Raw genomic sequence first — 19703 nt, forward strand, 5'->3', positions numbered from 1 at the left:
GTGAAATGTTACAACAGTAACACTTGGGAGTAGTTCATTTGGGTGCCCATGGGCTGCACAATACTGTTTCCACTGCCCCACAAATACTGGATGTGCACTTCATATATTGAAGTCCATAAGCAGCTGATGGTGCAACATATAGAAAATGTTCAATGTTTTCAAACACTTTTTAAGGCAGCATTAAAGTAATATTGGCTCTGGCTGAACAAGTTCCCATTACTTTCTGGAACTGGGACGGGCATGCAGAAAGAGAAACAAAGTTTATCTGGCAAATGGGGAAAATGACTCCGGAAGTGTAGTTTCTACAGAATGATGTAACGGTAATTAATCTTGTCAACTATTACCTTTACATTTAATACAAGTGGCGAAAATCAGTCTTGGACAAGCATCTTACACAGAACTCCAAGCGAAGTGAATTATAAAGAATGGAAAGTGTTCTTTTCAATACAAAATTATGCCGTGGAGCGAGCTTTCATGGGAGACAAAGGGGAGAGAGAGATTGAGATGGGGTACAGAAAGAGAAGGAGGAGCAAAGATGAAACTGAGAGAAGGAAACAGGATGAGAACAAATGCCCAAACATTGGTGTTGTCAGTTAGCAGCATAGCCGCACAGGACAATTAGAATCAAGTGACAATTCCACAGAATATATTTTGCCTTTTGTCACTTAATGTGGCTTAAAAACTCAGTTATATCAACTGAAGTATTTCAGTTGCATCAAACACCACAGATTGCATTTGGCAAATATTTCAAAAAACCTTTTAAGCAGTTTGCTGGGAAAACATACACCAAACAAGAGGCAAAGTGATCGCTCAGCATACCCTGGTGCTTTCCAGTTCAAAAATGTAAAATTCCTTGTTCAAGTATTTATGTAGAAAGTTAGTGCCTGCCACCATCAAATATGACAATAGCTTACGGTATAGTGTTTCATATAAACTCCATGTTAAAGAGCACAAACCTCACCATCTGGGCGTAAATGTTAACCAAGTCACTGTAACATCATTTAGCAATTCCAGCACCATTTCTTCACATTCTTTATTGGATTGTCTAAGAATGTCCAAGATACACGGATCTATAAAGTTTTCAAAAAAATTACTTTTCTTAAAATATAATTTGCATAACGTGCCCAACAATCTTTGTCTGAAGTGCACCATGTTTCATCAGACAAGTCTTTGCCCCATTGCACACACAAAGTTCATCACCGCATTGTATAAATACCATTTCCACAACACAAGCCAAGGAAAGTAAATGCATTTTTTTTGAAAATTGCATTGTAACCCTAAAGTATTAGTACAACCTGGACCCACAATCTGGGCCCCTCCAATCCTCTATAATCGCCCCTTCAGAACTTCATGTTGCTTCCCATGAAATATTACCATGAGGAATGAAAACAAAATACTCAAAAAAAACATGCAGTAAATACTGACCAATGAGTCAGGAAACGCCACCAAAATTATTAGGAATCTTGGTGACATTACGACTGCGTTCAAAATGTTCCCTTTTACTGCCAAATTAAGAAAAAGGTCTTCACATTGCAGCAACAGTTTGGTTGCAAGGAAACTAGAACCAGATGATGTGCACTGTATGACAAATTCTCATTTTAAAGCTTTCTTGGATTTGGTTCAGAACGGTTATACCGTATCAGAGCGTGGCTTTCACAGGTTCTAACTCCAACTCAACTTGATGTACGTTTACTACAACAGAAGTGAGAAAAAGTGACAGCATCAGAGCTTCAACTTTTCATCTTGGGAAAAGCAGCAGCACTGGGGGATGAACCTATGTTACTGACAAATTAAAATCCCACTGATGAGCATTTGGGTGCTGCACCTTTCTCACTGGCCTTTATAACTTCAGCATTCCTGACTATATCACGGTGACCTACAGGTTTAAAAAACAAACTGAGTTATCGCACATTAAATTCAGACACGCTAACTCTACATTTTGTAAATTAGTTTCATTTTATGCCTTCAATGTGACAATTGCAATTGGAAACTTAGACTTGCAACAGTTTCACTATTGAAGTGATAACTGGACATCAGATTAAATTAATTCAAGTGCTGCAACCTAGCACAGGAAATAAATGTGAAGATCATAATACATACGCAATAATATTTCTGCATTGCAGCGATATTATTTGGCAAAACCCACCAAAAGTCATCACTTAAAATTTCAAGAGATACACATTCAACTCTGAGCGTTTACTTAGGGTCCTGGCGGGAGTTCTGTGCTGTAGAATATGATTACAACTCAAAAGCCAGGTAATGCCTTATTGGTGGAGCATATGAAAGTAATTGAGAGGATCATTTGTCTGTTAATCACCTGAAATATCTCAGTAGTTCTGCATATATTGAATTTCTTATATAAATGTCAGGTCTGTGGTCTTTTACAGAGGATCAAGATCATAGGGATGGGCAAGAACTAGAACATGGATTGGAAACTTCAGTGCACAAGGGGAGATATTTCTAAAAATCTATTTGAAACCTTGTTCCTGCAGTCTCCACTGACCACAACTTGTCATCTTAACAGTACTCTATCAGATGAATACAACAGCTCCATTTGTCCCAATCATACTGCACAGATCTCGCAAATTTTCTTCACACAGTACATTAAGGCTGCCAATGCTATTGTGTTGTGGAGTCTTTTCCTGTGAATATCATCTTTTCTAATCAGAACTACAGGTGTGGATGAAGTGAGTGTGTTCAGGGGTAACCGGGAGAGTTTGCAGGTGTCGTACTCCACTTGGTATTTGCAGCAAGGGTCGAATTGCCATGAAATGCCGTAGAGAGCTGCACAGGCCACACTGATGGCCCCGATAGGCAAGGTTACATAACGAGCGTATTCTGGAGCCATTGCTAATGGGGCTAACAGACAGACTGATCCCGCGATGACAGATGTTTTATGTAAGCAATTCCCGACTGTGATCCAGCGTGCCGTCTCGTCCCCGATTCGGGTTGGCTCAATAATAATATACTTGTACTGGGTCTCCAAGGCTTGCTCCAGCTCATATTCAAATTGCTCCTGTGCATTCTCCCCATTGTAGATTTCACGGACAATATAGCAGTCTGTTGAATTCAGTGGCGCCCTACAGAAGATGCAAAGAAAAACATTAGAATCATGCAAGTTGGAAAAAGAAGACAACAACCTTGGCGATTGAATTATCCCCAAGTCCACAAGGGCAAAAAGGCTCCAGGAGATCACCTTTTTTCATAATGCCTCATAATCAAACTTAATGGACTTCCATAACACCCAGTATCCTTCTGTCTTGGGAACTAAAGCACAACCACACTTAGTGCAACCACCAGGAGCCATGACCCACCCAGATAGCGACTGAGCAGAAACACACAGCACCACTTAGCTAACAGTGAGCAGCAAGTTTACCCCAAATTCCTTAAAGCTGCCCTAGACTAATACCGGGGAGGACGACAAAAGTTTTCAAGAAATGAGGCAGAACAGCAACATGTCTCAGGGTTTCCCTTTTAAACTGCGACATCCAGTCAAAAGGTTAAGTACTTTGTAGAACACAATGCAATGCATATCATTCTCAATTTAACATTTTACCAATTAAACTCAATCATATTACTTGAAAAGAACTTCACATCTCTGCTCAGCCAAGACTTCATTGCAGTCAGACCTTGTTGAAAGTATTCCTGACAATGGAACAGACCTTTGTAAATTAAGCGTTTATCTTTGAGCATGAGGCTCAAACAGATGGCCTTTCAATCCAGAGGTAAGATTGTACTACAACTCAGTCCAAGGGCTCAAAAAAATAACTCCACGAGGTTAACAATACCCAATACAATGCGCATTTTATTAGCAATTTAAGAGTTTATAATATACTTTAGTATTGTTCAATTTCATCAATAGACAACCAGCTGATAGCTGAAACCAGAGGCCTGCTGAAACCTTCTCTGCAACATTCAGGGGTTTCAGCAAAGACAGATTAAGTGGTAGCAATTGATAAACAAGTAGAATTGATGGGGTGTATTCATTTGTACAATTATATAATTACAGAAACTCAATCCTACATTGTTATTCTGTGAGCCAATCATGGGTGAAAAGGAATTCTAAGGCTAGTACAAATGACCAACAAATTCTTCACCATAGCAAACCTATGACGGTATTGTCTAACTCTGAAGAGAGTGCTTTATCGAGCTGGCATCTCACCCAGTTGGCTGAGGTAAGGATCTATTTGACTATATATTTTATTTATTAATGTCACAAGTAGGCTTACATTAATACTGCAATGAAGTTACTGTGAAAATCGCCTATAGATTGTCTTGATAGTTTGGAAGAAGGCAGTAGACTCCACATTGATTCCCCTGAAAAATGATACAGCAAAAGATATTGAATGCATTCATGCTAAATTCCCAACATCTACTCGGGACAGACTAGTAGAGGCCTTTGGGATCCAAACCAGAAACCAACACCTGGCTTTGGTGTTGCCCTTCTGAACTATTAAGATTCTGTTTGATGTATATACTTTGGGTACTACAGGTATAGTTTCCAAGCAGAGTTAACTCAAAAACATCTGAGTTCTTGCTAAAATCAATGACTCTTCATATAGTATCTTGAGGTGATAAGAGCACACACAAACTGCTTCAAGATTCTGCAAGGTGATAAAGGAACAAATTGGATTTTACTCTCAGAGAATGTGCAGGGCAGCTTATGTGAACCTGATAATGATCAAGGACAAGCCACACATTACTTCATCGAAAAGGCTGTCAACCTAGTGACTCTCAGCTTTCACAAAGAAGCTTTAAGTTAGTGGTACGGTGGCACAGTGGTTAGCACTGCTGCCTCACAGTGCCAGGGACCCGGGTTCAATTTCAGGCTCGGGTCACTGTCTGCACGGGTTTCATCCAGGTGTTCCAGTTTCCTCCCACAGTCTGAAATACGTGCTGGTTGGGAGCATTGGCCTTGCTAAATTCACTCTTAGTGTACCTGAACAGGTGTCAGAGTGTGACAACTAGGGGATTTTCATAGTAACTTCATGTTCGTGTTAATGTAAGCCTACTTGTGACTAATAAATAAACTTTAAACTTTATGAGTATGTAGTCAAATCTTAGATTAGTGCTTGGGTGTGAGAAACTCTGAGGGAGAGGTTCACGGTGTCCCAACTTTTGACCCATATTAGTATCTGGATTACTGAGGAATGCCAAATTCAACTTGCTGAGGGGGAACAAAAAGACTTTGTTCTCATAAAAAGGGGGATGAGAAGTGAAGTCCCACAACAGGCTAAGTTTGTAAACGACGTGTATACATTTCACACAGTAAAACGCACGAGAAGAATCTGAGGGAGAACTCTGGCCTACACTGACCAGTGCCGAATATATTGGAGGGGTAGTCAGCCTCGTTCACAAACACAGCTTTTTTACCAAAGCAGCTCACATAAGCACTTGGATTAAATAAATTGATGAAGAGTAGCACGATACACAGCATTTGGCCAGCTAGGCAATCAAGGCAGCTGGCACTTCACAACCTGCCCTATATAGATCTTTGTACCACACAAAAGGCATTGTTTGTCACATAACTGACAATTCAAACTTGGGATGACAGATTCTGGAAGGTGCCTTAAAATCCAGTCCGAATTGAGAATCCATATTTATATACTAGACAAGCTCTCTCTGCAATGACTGGATGCCTCTGTGCAAGTCACACATTTTTAAAATCGCATTTAATGCAGTAAAATGTCCCACGGTGTTATCAAACAAAATCTGACATGGACAGATTAGAAACACATTGAAAACATATGGCACATAAAGTAGCTAATCAGCCACTGCATTTGTACCAGACAGATCCCACTTTCCAGAACATCTTGAGGACAGAGAAGCAGAGAAACCATGAGGTTTAGGGAGGGGAAATTCAGTCTGCAGTAGTTAAAGGCTCAGCTGCATATTCATACATTCATAGACGCTTATAGCACAGATGGCTATTTAGTCTTTCGTGACTACACTAATCATATTTCCCAGCGCTTGGCCTGGAAGTTATGGCAGCACAAGTGAATATCTAAATATGTGCAAGAAGCTAGAATTGGAGGAGCACATATCGTAGAAGGTTATGAGGCTGAAGCTGGTTACAGTAAGAGAGAGGGGCGAAGCCATGAAGAGATTTGAAAACATGGAAGAGAATTTTAAAATTGAGGCAACTAGCACAAGGCTGATGGGAAAATGGCAATTGGTGAGAATTAGGATATGGCAGGAGAGCATTGGTTGGTCTTAAAATTATGGAGAGTGGAAGATGGGCGGCCAGCAATGTGTGTGCTAGAATAGTCAATTGGTAACAAAAGTGTGGTTGAGGGTTTCAACAGATGTGCTGATGCAGAATCAGGTACTGTGACAGAGGTGGAAATTGGCAGTTTTATTGACAGTGTAGAACTGTTGCTAATGTTCTACACCTTTAACTGGTGAAACATCATTCAATGGTGTGGTAAGGAATGAAGATGGCAATGCAACTGCATTTTAAGTTGTGCTGCTCACCATGGAACTCGGAAAACCCCTACTATTTAGCATCGATCTAGCAGAGACCCAAACCAAGTCAATCTTCTATATGGTACTATAATGTTCACTTCTGAACAGTTGAATGTACAGTACTCCAGTGTACTGTTGATGAGTGAATCAACCTGACCACGCGTGGAACCAGGAAGATTAAGAATGTCATTTGGAACTGGGATTCGTCCCAGTCTGTTCCAAATAATGTTGTAGGCCAATTTCCTAATAGGAATAGTGATTCCGGCAGCACTGAAGCAGGAAACCTACCAGAGCATGCTGTGCTGTCAAGAGAAGTAGTTTGTTAGCTATTAAGCATTTTTAGTTAAATTCCAGTCGAGACAGCTTCACTGACCTCTCCCATAAAGCTTAGACGCTGGAAACCTTGCTCTAGATATAGATGAGTGATTCACATTGCTAAAGGAAGAGAGCACATATTCCAGAATAGACAACTCCAATAGTATGGATTTTTCAGCAGCTTTTGAGACTCAATGATGGCGAAGGATTTTTGTACATCAGATAACTGGCTGATCAAAAATGAACAACACTGCACTTATCTGATAAATTATATTTAAACTTGCAGGTAAAATGTTGATACCAATTTTAAAATTTACTTACGACACAGCTGTTGCATCACACTACAGCAGAATCAATAGAATCCATCATTTTCCATGTAGCAAGCTCCAGATCTAGATCACAGATTACCTGGAATATTACAACTGCCATATCACAAACATTGCCAAGCTCTTCAAAAGATGTTCAAGTCTTTAGGTGTTTCCAAAATAATTTCCTTAAACTTCCCCTCCCACAAACCTTTTCCAATTGTTTCCATGAAATAAATCTTTCCTTTTTTCCTACAGCTTTTCATCTAATCTTTGTCACGTATTCAATTTTATGATCTCAAAAAGAAAAATGTTATCTTTCTCATGAAATGTACAGCATCACCTAATCACTATTTGCACTTTTGACCTCTGCTGTTTACCAATCTTATGATCTCAAAGAGGAAAAAAAATACTTCTCTCCCCAGCTTTCTCATGTCGAAAACAGTTGTTGAGTTGACACCTCACACTTATAAATCAACTATTTAGCCATAAAATCAGCTTCATGAAAGGAAAAATAAGATCAGTTCAGAATCAGAGTAGGGCAAGCTTAAGACACACCACCACTGGCCAAACTGGATAACTAAGATGGAAATGGCGTGTAGCACAAGTACATTCAGAGAAGTGAGAAATTCAATACCTCAGTCATAGCTTATCTCATTACATTTTGTACGGATGTCTTCAAATTAGAATAAAAAACTTGCTGAAAAGTACAGAAATCAGTACTATACCATGTATGCTGGGATCTGATAACTATTTCTGAATGCTTGCTCATATGACAATTTTATCTCCTATCCAACTACTGCTTCCCAAATTTGAATAGAATATTGAGCACAACCAAGACATTTTCTGCATAATAAACAAGCTTACATTTTCTTCCAGTTAGTTAATGCCACACCCCAAACATACTTAAACAATGTAGATGAAAAGGGCAAAAATGTTTTTTGATAACACCTGGTGTACAGATGCGTTCCAATCTGCAATAAAGGGTTTAGATATATAGGATAAGTAAACTTTAAAAGACAAGGTGCCTTTGCTGTACAGATCTGTTGAAGAAAGGGGTTTTAACAAACAAAGAAAATGAATATAATACCTGGATCCGTTCAAACTGCTTAGGTGAAATACATAACTACGCTACAATATGAGGTATACAGGAAAACAATAATGGCCATTTGTAAGAAAGGTATGTCACTAATCATAGATGATGTATAAGTTGAGCTCAGAGAACTTTCGAGACAATTTCTTTGAGCAGCACATTAGAGAACCAACTTGAGAGCAGCCTTTTCTAAACCTGGTAATATGCAATGAGATGTGAAATCATTAAGGACTTAACACCCAGGTAGCAGTCAGTGTTCATAATATGATTGAATTTTGTATAGTTAGAGAGAGGGAAGAGTAGGTCTAAGACAAGTGTTTTAAACTCAAAGAAAGACAATTACAAGGGTATAAATACGGAGCTGGCTAAAATAGACTGGGAAATTAAGTTATGGGGTAGGTCAGTAAAGACGCAGAGGCAAAAATTTACAGAGACATTTTATAGCACACAACAAGGATACACTTCTGTGAGAAAGACTCTAGGAGGATGAATCTGCGGCCAAAAATGAATGATCGTATTAAACTGAAAGAAAACACTAATCTTTACAGAATTGTATTTAAGTCAGAAGATTGGACCAAATTTTAAATCCAAAGAATGACTAAAAAAGGGAAGAAATTAGAGTACAAGAGAAAGCTAGCCAGAAATATGAAATTAGTGGAGTTTCTACAGGTATTAAAAAGGAAATGAGTAAAATGAGCATTGATCCTCTAGAGTGAGAACATTGGGAATTAATACAATGGTGGAAGCTTTGAACAGATAGCGTGTCTGTCTTCATTGTAGAAGACACAAATAGCATCCCATAAATACTTGTAAATCAAGAGGTGAAAGAAAGCGATGAACTTAAAACAATCACAATCATCAGGGAAGGTTACAGAGAAAACTATTGGAACTAAAGGTTAAAAAGTAACCAGGACTTGGCAGCTTACATCCCAAGGTCTTAGAAGAAATGACTGTTGAAACTGCAGATGCATTGGCTACAATTTCCCCAAATTCTCTAGATTCTGGAAAGGTCCTATCAGATTGTAAAATAATAAATGTAACTCCTCTATTGAAGAAAGCAGGGAGGCAGGAAGCAGAAAGGCCAGTTTCCCAGCATCTGTTATAGGAAAATGCTAGAAGTTACTTTTAATGGAAGCTATGGCAGGGTACGTAGAAAACCTTAATTCAATTGGGCAGGGTCAACATGATTTTGTGAAAGGAAAATCATGTCTGAATAATTTGTTAGAGTCTTTGAGGTAGTTACAAGCAATGCAGATAACGCTGTACCTGCAAATGTGATGTTCTTGGATTTCCAAACTCATTTAATGAGATGCCACATCAAATGTTACTGCATAAAATCTGTATCAATGACTTGGATAAAGATACTGAATGTACAATTGCTAAATTTGCTGATGACATATGTAGTAGAGCAAGTTGCAATGGGGACACAAGGGGTCTGTAAAAGGATATAAACAGGTTAAGTGAGTGGGAAAAAATTGGCAGACTGAATATATGGGAAAATATGAACAAGTTGTTTATTACTTAAACAGAGTTGTATAGGGCATTGGTGACACCGCATCACATCTGGAGAACTACGTACAGTTTTAGTTTCCTCACTTAAGAAATGATATAATTCCATCAGAGAGTGTTCACTAAACTGATTTCTGGGACGAAGGGGTAATCTTATGAGGAAAGGTTGGACAAATATTAGAGTTTAGAAGAAGAAGTTACCTTATTGAAACACAAGATCCTGAGGGGGGCGGACAGGGTGGATGCTGAAATGATGTTTTCCCTAATGGGAGAGGCTAGAACTAGGAAACAGTTTAAAAATAAGTCAGAGATTAGGATAACTTTCCTAATCAGAGGATTGCTATGTCGGTGAAAATTTTTAATGACATTTTTAGATAGATTCTTAATTGATAAGACAGTGAAAGGGTAGCAGAAGTGTACAGCATAGAGTTATTAGATCAACCACGATCTTTTCAAATGGAGCAGGCTCAAGGAGCTGAATGGGCTATTGTCCTTGTCCTCCCCCTTCAGGATCTTGTGTTTTAATAAGGTAACCTCTTCTTCTAAACTCATCTAAATGCTTCTTAAATGTTGTGTGTTCTTGCCTCTACCACCCTTTCAGACAATGAGTTCCCGATTTCCACCACCCTCTAGATTAAAATATTTTTCAATCAAATCGCCTCCAAATCTCCTACTTAATTAAATCTATGCCCCTGGTTATTGATCCTTCCAAAAAGGAAAAGTTTCGTCCTATCAACCCTATATCCCTCAATTTTGTACATTCAATAAGCCCCCCCCCCCTCCTCTCCCCTCTCTCCCCCCCCCCTCTCTCTCTCCCCTCTCTCCCCCCCCCCCTCTCTCTCCCTCTCCCCCCCCCTCCTCTCCCCTCTCTCCCCCCCCCTCTCTCCCCCCCCCTCTCTCTCCCTCCCCTCTCTCCCCCCCCCTCTCTCCCCCCCCCTCTCTCTCCCTCTTCCCCCCCCCCTCCTCTCCCCCCCCCTCTCTCTCTCCCCTCCCTCTCTCTCTCCCCTCTCCCCCCCCCCCTCCTCTCCCCCCCCTCTCCCCCCCCCCCTCTCCCCAGCCCTCTTTGCTCTACGGAAAACAATCCCAGCCTATTCGGCCTTTCTTCAAAGCTGAAACGCTCCAGGCCAGGCAACATCCTGGTGAATCTCCTCTGGACCCTTTCTGAAGCAATCGCATCCTTGCCTATAGTGTAGCGACCAGAAATGCGCACATTATTCTAGCTGTGGCCTAACAAGTGTTTTATACAGCTCCATCATAACCTCCCTGCTCTTATATTCTATGCCTCAGCTAATAGAATCCTTGCCGTAGCTCCGTAACCCCGTGTATTTACCATGGCTAATCCACATAACCTACACATCTTTTGAGTGTGGGAGGAAAGGCCTTGGTGGGATTGTCGTCAGTGCAGACTTGATGGGCCAAATGGCCTCCTTCTGAACTGCAGGGTTTCTATTTCTATGAAACCAGAGCACTCAGAGAAAACCTACACAGACATGGGGAGAATGTACAAACGCCACACAGTCACCCAAGACCAGAATTGAAGCCAGGTCACTGGTTCTGTGAGGCATGGCAATTGGAGAAGATGACTTGCAGCACAATTGATGCGTGGACATATAGAGTAAGCAGTCACTTCACTGTGAAATGCTGAAATGCTATATAGCAGCAATATCTTGATAAGCAGAACACTACCATATCCATTGAACGTCAACACTGAATGACTTGGCAAACATGATGCTTGCCAAATTTAAGCTGACACACACATGAATGCCAAGTTATAGGTGCATGACCTTAAGTGTTCCCTTTTGGAAAAAAAACAACAGCATTTATCAAAACAGCAGCTTCAGCTTCAAAACAAAGAATGTTAGTTTATGGTATTAAGTTTTATCATTGAAGTTAAAGTGACTGAAAAGATGTCAAACAAAATTGGCAACTGCAATAGAATGATTGGGCAGGTAAGTGAACAGATCTACAATCCACTACAGTTATTCAAAAGTTAATTGGTAAGGGGTCAGAAGCTCCACAAAGGAGGGATCACAGTTGACTAGTCTGAGCTCAGCCGCTCACGATACGTCACTGTGGGCTGCACAACGAGGTCATTCAGCCACTATGCCTGTGTTGGCTCACCAAGTGAATATTCACTGTTCACTCCATACCCATAGTATGCAAAACACAGGCGATGAGACACCATTCTACTTAGTACCATTTAGTATCACTCTTGATGTCTTATCAAAGGACATGAAGCTCCCAGAGTATGGAACGTCCAAGATTTCTCCCTTCATACGCCATTTTGGAGCATATAATGGAGGTTTTTGGATATCTAAAGTTTAGCACCAACATTCCCACTCATTTGTTTATATCTCAAGCTATTTATAGTAAAACCTGGCTTAGGAATTATCCCCTGATGTGATAACAGCACTAAAAATAGTCCTTTCCAAATCTTCAGCTTCACCAAATTTAAATGGAGAAAACCAGTGACTATGAAACATTGATGGAAATAGAAAAGTTATAATTAATTGCCTGTATTTTGAGGACACATTCTCCTTATTATGGAAACCTGTTAATGTTGTGATACATTCACCAAAATAATTTTAAGACAGTAGTGTGAATGTCAGTTTTTTTTAAAAGAAATGCCTGCCCTGCAGACATAAAGGATTGCATGACACCATTTCAACAATGATTACTATTGTGGCCAACATTTATCCTTCAACCAACAGCACAAAAAATGATCTGATCATTTATAACACTACTATTTGTGGGAGTAGTTGTGCCCAAAATGGCTGCCACATTTCCTACAATACAACAGTGACAACATCAAAAGAGGTATTTCATTAGCTGTAAGACTCTTTGGGACTATGGTTATGAATGGCACTATATGAATGCAATTTATCTTGTGTTTTAAGAAAGTGGCTGTACAATAAGATATTTTGCTTTTCTCCAAATTCTCTCTCTATGGGACTCAAGCTTTAGTTGTTTAAAGTTACCTTTTAAGAGAAAGTCCCCAAAATATTATTGGTTTTTATTCTTAAAATAGGCTGAAGCAAGAAACTGATTGAACATTGTCAATGGAAATTGGAGGAAATGCTTGTTACTAAAATACTCAACAAGATTTATTCAGTTAACCTCCTTGATTGGTCTGAATTGTTTCCAATTAGTTATGTTTTTTCACACCAACCAAATCAACTAACTCAGGGACAAATTAAAAGGGGCAGCTCCCCAAAAAGAAGAGGGAACAGCCCAAACCAAAAACAAAGTCGAAAGGAAACTTAAAACATCAAACCAAAAGGTGATTATCAGGGTCGATAATACACCCCAGCCCCTGCGGTGCCCAGCGGGCGCGGAAGGCGTCAACTGCGCCCGTGGACACCGCATGCTCCCTCTCCAGGGACACCTGGCCACGAATGTAGCCGCGGTAGAGGGGCAGGCAGTCAGGATGGACGACCCCGTCGATCGCCCGCTGCCGATGGCACGTCTCGCCAGGCCCAGGAGCAGGCTCACGAGGAGGTTAGTTATATAAACATATTATAGATAATGAAGAAAGGATGATAAAGAACCAAAATCCAAGATGATTAAATACTGCATTTTAAAAATTTGCAATATCTTAAATTTTGTTAAACAGTGGCTGGTACTTTCCATGTAATACCTCAGAAAACTACTTTCAAAGAAAGGATATTTTCAAAGAGATCATCTCACCAACAGATGACGGTTAGAAAAATCAGAGGCATGCTGGAATCCACCCTTTGTTTTGTTCAATTTGTTTTCTGTATGGTTTGGAAATAATTAAATATTGATGATAGTTTAGGCACATTTGATAGAATGACTGAGCCCAATCCTGTGGTGGAATGAAATTAACCAGACACTACTTCAACACCAACTGGTTGGACTAATTTGGAGTCCTCACATAGTTTGAAATAACGACTGAACTCCACCAATCACTACAAATCTTGCAGACCAAATTGAAATACACGAGAGGAGGGGTTTTTGTAATTCTTTGCAACAACTGACATTACGGTGGGTACTAATGGAAGATATCCACTTTTAATTGGAACCAAATTAATTTGCACTCTTATGGTATAAATAGAAGTTATACCAAGTATGCGATTCTATTTAAATCTCACCAATAGGAAATTTATCCATACATCGGCCTCTTCAAGTGGACACCACAGGTTTGTCCATTTTACCAACTACTTATCGGGCAATGAAGAGAGGTTAGCAACACAATATATTATTAGTTGAGGCATAACAATTATTTACTTGATTCACTCTTCACTTGTTTAAGTCACAAGGGCAGAATGTTACCGCCTAAAAAAAACCTCACGTCCAAACGATGCAGCATCTCATCACTTCATGTAGACACTGGCCACCAAGGAGAAGCCAATTTGAAGTCTTCTCCAAGCTGGTTCCTAAAACAAACCCCCTTTCCAGGCTCCGAAAAGAAAAAACAAGGTACATCTCAAGTTTGGAAGCTTCCAGAAGTACTCCCCATGCCCCTACACCTGCGAGGTGCAGTTACCGATAAAAACCCGCCACGTTTCATCGGGAGGCCGGTCATTTCCACCCGGAGAGCTCGGAGTTTGAGAGCCCGGCTGCGTTAGGCCGGCCAGCCAATGTGGAGCTGCCTTCCCGCTCGGTGGGGCCACATCAGCCGACAGGCAACGCGCCACTCCAGAAGCCGAGGCCTTCGATGAGAGAGGAGGGTTTTTTTTTTAAAAAGCGAAGGCAAGAGCGCGGACACTGACCTTTCCCGACTCCCGATGACACCGCGCCTCCTTCCCCAAGCCGCCATCTTTACCAGCATCCAGGGAAGGAATTTTTCTCGCTGGCTGGTTCTCTCTCTCTCCACACCCCCCACCGCCGGCGGTCAGGCGCGGGGCCTGCTGGGAGTTGTAGTTCCCTCCTGGCGAGAGCCGCTGGCCCCGCGCGGGCAACAGGACGACAACCCCCATCGTGCACCGCGCGCGCCGGCCCGCCAGGCGGCCAACAGCCAATCAGGGGCAAGGACACCGCTACGGATCGCCGTTTGTACTCGTCCTGAGACATGGTTTCGCGGTTGAACTGAGATCCATTGCAACACTATATTTGCTGTGAGTTGATGAGTTCGGTTGCAGACATTGAGTTCTCCACAAGTTGCATTATTGCTTCTGATTTGTTCATGCAATTGTGCCAATCCACACCATTAAAAGAGACAAAAGCTAAAGCAAAAGTGCGGATGCTGTTGAAAGAAGACTGGGTGAGAATCTGTTTAGGGCCATAATGATAGATGCAGAAAGTGATTGAAAGCATGTTTATTTATTAGTATCACAAGTAGGTTTACAGTAACACTGCAATGAAGGTACCGAGTCGCCACACTCCGGCGTCTGTTCGGGTAAACAGAGAGATTTTTAGCATAGCCAATGCACCTAACCAGCACATCTTTCAGACTGTGGGAGGAAAGAAGAGACCCAGAAGAAACCCACACAGACACTGGGAGAACGCACAGACTCCACACCATGACCTAAGGCAGGAATCAAACCTGGTGCTGTGAGGCAGCAGTGCTAACCACTGTGCCATCATGTGTTGTTTGGGTACTGGTTCCTCACTCAGTTGCGCCATAGCAATGTGAACTCCTGTCAAAGATTGCACTCAGTGAAGGATGGACACAAATGTATAATTAATATTTTTGTGGAGCTTTACTTGCTTGGTTTTACTTTACGGCACCACATAATTGTTACAGTGCAGAAGATCATTCAACCACTGTAGCACTTAAGCTAAAGTTAATTTATTAGTCACAAGTAAGGCTTACATTAACACTGCAATGAAGTTACTGTGAAATTCCCCTAGTTTTTCCCTATCTACTTCCCCTTAAGTGAATAGCTGGTGCAATCATTCTCCTACCTTCTCCCCATAACCCTCCAGATTATTCTTCTTTAAGTCTAATTCTCTTGAGTGCTGCCTTTGAACCTTCCTCCATCTCTCTCACTGTGCATTCTAGACCTTAACCACTGAAAAAAGTTTTTTCATTTCACTTTTGCTTCTTTTCCAAATTACTTTAAATCTACGTCCTCTCATTTGCGATCCTTTCATGAGTGGTAAGTTTCTCCCTATCTACTTCACAAGAATGCAAACTTTTCTCTGGGAGTGGATTGTGTTAATTTGGTTGCAATATCACTTCTGAATCGGAAGGTTGTGTGATAGTCGCTAAATTCACAAAGAGGGTGTTACATTCCCAATCTTCAGCTTTTAAATCAAGATGCTGTCAGCCTGTTTGATGAGTCAGGTGGATGATAAGCATCTCAAAGGTAATATTCTAACATTTAGCCATTCATAGTCATAGAGGTTTACAGCATGGAAACAGGCCCTTCGGCCCAACTTGTCCATGCTGCCCTTGTTTTTTTTCTGGCAAAAAACAAATTATTTGGTCTTATTTCATTGTGGGATCGTAGGTTGTTGATGTTGAAGGAAACTTATTTGTTCAACAACGATTAATCGTGTGAAATGCTTTAGAGATATTTTTGAATAAAGTACTAGCTAAGTGCCAAGTATTTTTCTCTATTTCTCAGAAGTAGGGTTGGATGGAAACCACAGTGTAGCAGATTTTTTGTGGTCTGTGATTTAATAGGTCATTTGACCTTCACTCATTCAAACATTGTCTTTCAAGCCAAAGAAAGATTAAGATTTCAAAGCAGAAATAGCTTTTGAAAACATTATTAACACAAGCAGACTGGTGACAGGGTTCATGGTTTGGCAGCTCTAAAGGATATGCCGAATATACAAACACAAGCTGCTGCTGCTGCTGTTTCCTCAAAGTATCAGTATAAAGCACAAAAAGAGGTACCTTATTTGTTCTTTGAAACATGTTCATCATTTGGAGTGTTTGGGAGGAGTGGAGGAGTGGCTGCGAAGGCCGATCTGCACCCGGATGGTTCTTGTGCAAATAGGACTGATTCAAACTCTGCGTTGAAGATTTGCATTCATAAGTGAGTGTCAGACATTTTGGCCATATGACCATCCCAACTGACTGTCTCAGTATGGTGTAGATGCTTGGCATGCCAGCTCAGGTGAGCAGCTGTGTTTGGTATTGTGTCCCGCCATCTGATTTTCAGAAGTTTCTGAAGGCAGCTCAAGTATCATGATACACCGTCCCAAGTTTCACATGCAGAAGAGCAGAACTATTACTCTATAGATCTTCAGTGTAGTAGGCAGACTTACTCCTTTTCATTCCTAGACTGATGTTCAAAATTTGCCAAAGGCTACACTTAATTTGGCAATTCTTATTGTCTATATAGACAGCTTGAGAAAGTTTGCTGCTGAGATAATTTAATTTATTCACTGCTGACAGGTTTGGTCATGTACCAAAATGTTGGGCTCAAGATAGGTCTTTCCCATAGCAGGTTGGTATATTCAGTTTCATGCTACATTGCATGTCCAACTCTGAACTGGCAGTTAGCCCCCACAGTCATTGGCAAACAGGAAAAGAAGCAGTATGTCTTTCGAGATCTTGATCTTTGCCTGGAGTATTCTCATGGTGATCCTGGCATCAAAATCGATATCCCATCATGGAAGGCATTGGAGAGCATGGTGAAGAAACCGTTGACTTGGCACTAGAATGCAGTCCTGCTCAACTCCAATTGTGACTGGGAGTGGCTCAGAAGACTCATCATTCAGGACACACGTGAGCATGCAGTTTGTTGAACCACTCAGATGACTCTCAGGGTAGCTGAACTTTTCCATTTTGTTCTAAAGGCCCTCATGCTGACTGTTGACTTGACCAAGGCATTTGAAACAATGGTGGTGTGGAGGTCAACGTTCCATTCTTGGCATTTCTCCCGAAGCAAACACCGTATCAGTGGTTCCTTGATCTTTTCTGAAATTGCACTAGCTCTGGCAGCAGCTTCTGGTCAAGGTTCAAAATGATTCTGGTGAAAATTTAGCCATTGATGGGAGAGGAGCGAGAATCCTCTAGGATTGTCGCAAGACGGGAATTTCCCTTCAGCTTGTACAGGTGAACAATAGATTATGGGATGGTTCCTTGCTCCCACATATACTGAGAATTCAATGAGCTTCCTGACCAGACATTGACCTCCAGCTTATATACCTCAGTTGAGAGAGCACCAGTTCCTGGAGCTTTGCCACCAGACAGGAGTTTTATTCAGTTTATTATTTCTAAGTGTGGGAGGGTCATCAAAAGAAAAGTTGATTGCAAAATGTAGCAGCCTATTGGTAGCTTCTTCTTTGAATGAAGAACAATTGAGGATGTGGTTAAAGTGCTCTGTCCACCTTTCTAGAATTTGCACTTTTCTTGTGTGTGTAGCATTGACCCATTGACAGAGGATTGGTTATGGATGAGCAGAAAGATTTCAGAGCATTATAGAATCTCATTTGGTCTTGGTGTGTTTGATTGAAGGTCGCCTGCTTTCTATTCAGCCAAGTGTCTTTCATCCCTAAGCTTGCATTACAGTCCTGTGGCTATTTTGGCAGGCATCATGTTTGGAAAGCGAGGACTAGCCATTGGAGGTAAACCCTGTGGAGGTGATGCTTCTCCTGCAGTAGCTTCTGGATGACATTATTGTTTTCATTAAATCAATCCTGATGCTTCAGAGGTAGGGCCAAGGGCCCCTACAGCAGTGGTATTCCCTAAAAAGTCATCCTCTGTGCATTTTCACTTCATACGTGTGACTCGTGCTTGAGAATTTCCTCAGGACTCACTTGAGCCATGAGACATTGAGATTCTTCTGGACCTTGGGGAAGAACTTCGATATACCATGGTGAACAATCAGTGCCACAGCTGGCTCTCGTTACATGCACATATTCTGCCTGTCCTTCCGTCTGGTGATGACAATCAATTATGGGCCATGCATAGAATAGGCTGTATCCAAGGCTTCCTGTTACAACAGGGAGGCAACTCATGTTCAGCACCCAACTTCAGCAAGAGACCATTGTTGTTATAACTGCTAACCTCATTTTTTCCTGGTGATCTGCACCAATTCTCGCTTTGAAGTCACCAAAAATGTTTAGCTTGCCTGACTTTCGCAATCATGGACTAGAAGTCATTGTATAATTTATCCTCGACTTCATCATGGTAGGAACATACACACTGATGAGAATTGTTAGCCTGGGTTGCTGTGCAGGTGGAGTTTAAACCCCATCAGCAGATCTTTAAAACCCTTGGAGGAAAGTCAACTCACTGATGAGATGATTCATGATAGAAAAGCCCCCCCACCAGTTTTGCACTGCTCTTCTTTTACAAAATGCATAACCTGCACTGATTTCCTTGGGCTGACCCTCCCCAGGTTAACGAGTCTGGTCTCGGGGGGAAATCTGGACATTGTACCTACATGACCAACAGCCAGCTCCCTACTGACGAGCAGTTCGGTTCTGGCAACTGTGGCATTGTTCATGTGCATGTTCCATGTGCCAATGACAACTGGCATTATCTTTACTTTTTTTGAGGTTGACTTACTATGCCTCAGTGGGATCCCTGCCAGCTGCTGGCCAGGGAGGTGAATCAGACAATGTTTAGGGCACCTTTTCTGGCCCCTAACTCATACTAGGAAGGTGAACAGTGTGGTCTTAAAGGGCTGCTCAGGCTGCCGAGTTCCAATTCTGCTTCCTTCCAATGAATAACGACCCTGTGGCCTGAGCTACTTGGCTACAGTTTCGCAGATATAGCTCCCAGTAAATCCACATTTGTTGCTACGTCCGTCATCCATCACCACAGGGCTTCTGACAGATAGATGATAGAAAGATGACCATGAATTGGATTGTAGAGGGAGAGTCGCACATTACCAGCCTCGTTCTCTTGCCCTGACTTATTTTGGTCCAGTGCCAAAACTAATCTAGATTAGTTGAGGTAGATCTGGATGCAATGGGTGACCAGGGCATCTACCATGTCTTGCCAAGCTCTAAAACATTCCACAACATGGTGTTGACCTGCCTTCAAGATAGTTGGACTTTAGATTGGTCTCATCCATCTAGTCGGCTGAAATCAGTTTTCATGTCAGGATAGACAAATACCTAGGCTGCTGAAGGTAGGAGACTTGATG

General features: G+C 41.4%; 1 protein-coding gene across 4 annotated transcripts; it reads right to left on the reverse strand.

The window, feature by feature from the left end:
- Nucleotides 1-1019: 1019 nt before the first annotated feature.
- tmem11 (transmembrane protein 11) lies at nucleotides 1020-14539 on the reverse strand. Of its 4 annotated transcripts, XM_078240173.1 has the most exons (4): nucleotides 14421-14476; nucleotides 7102-7188; nucleotides 4230-4317; nucleotides 1020-3080 (listed from the first exon to the last, which is right to left on the reverse strand). In XM_078240173.1, exons 2-4 carry the CDS (start codon nucleotides 7115-7117, stop codon nucleotides 2564-2566), a joined length of 621 nt encoding a protein of 206 aa, XP_078096299.1. In that variant the 5' UTR covers nucleotides 7118-7188; nucleotides 14421-14476; the 3' UTR covers nucleotides 1020-2563. The 4 variants fall into 4 exon arrangements, 3 of the variants coding, with proteins under 3 accessions (XP_078096299.1, XP_078096301.1, XP_078096300.1); XM_078240175.1 differs by lacking the exons at nucleotides 4230-4317; nucleotides 7102-7188 and adding an exon at nucleotides 13375-13442 and having other exon boundaries at nucleotides 14421-14440; XR_013500655.1 differs by lacking the exon at nucleotides 4230-4317 and having other exon boundaries at nucleotides 2950-3080; nucleotides 14421-14472.
- Nucleotides 14540-19703: the final 5164 nt, after the last annotated feature.

This window comes from Mustelus asterias, chromosome 23, assembly GCF_964213995.1.
Source record: "Mustelus asterias chromosome 23, sMusAst1.hap1.1, whole genome shotgun sequence".
Taxonomy (NCBI): Eukaryota; Metazoa; Chordata; class Chondrichthyes; order Carcharhiniformes; family Triakidae; genus Mustelus; species Mustelus asterias.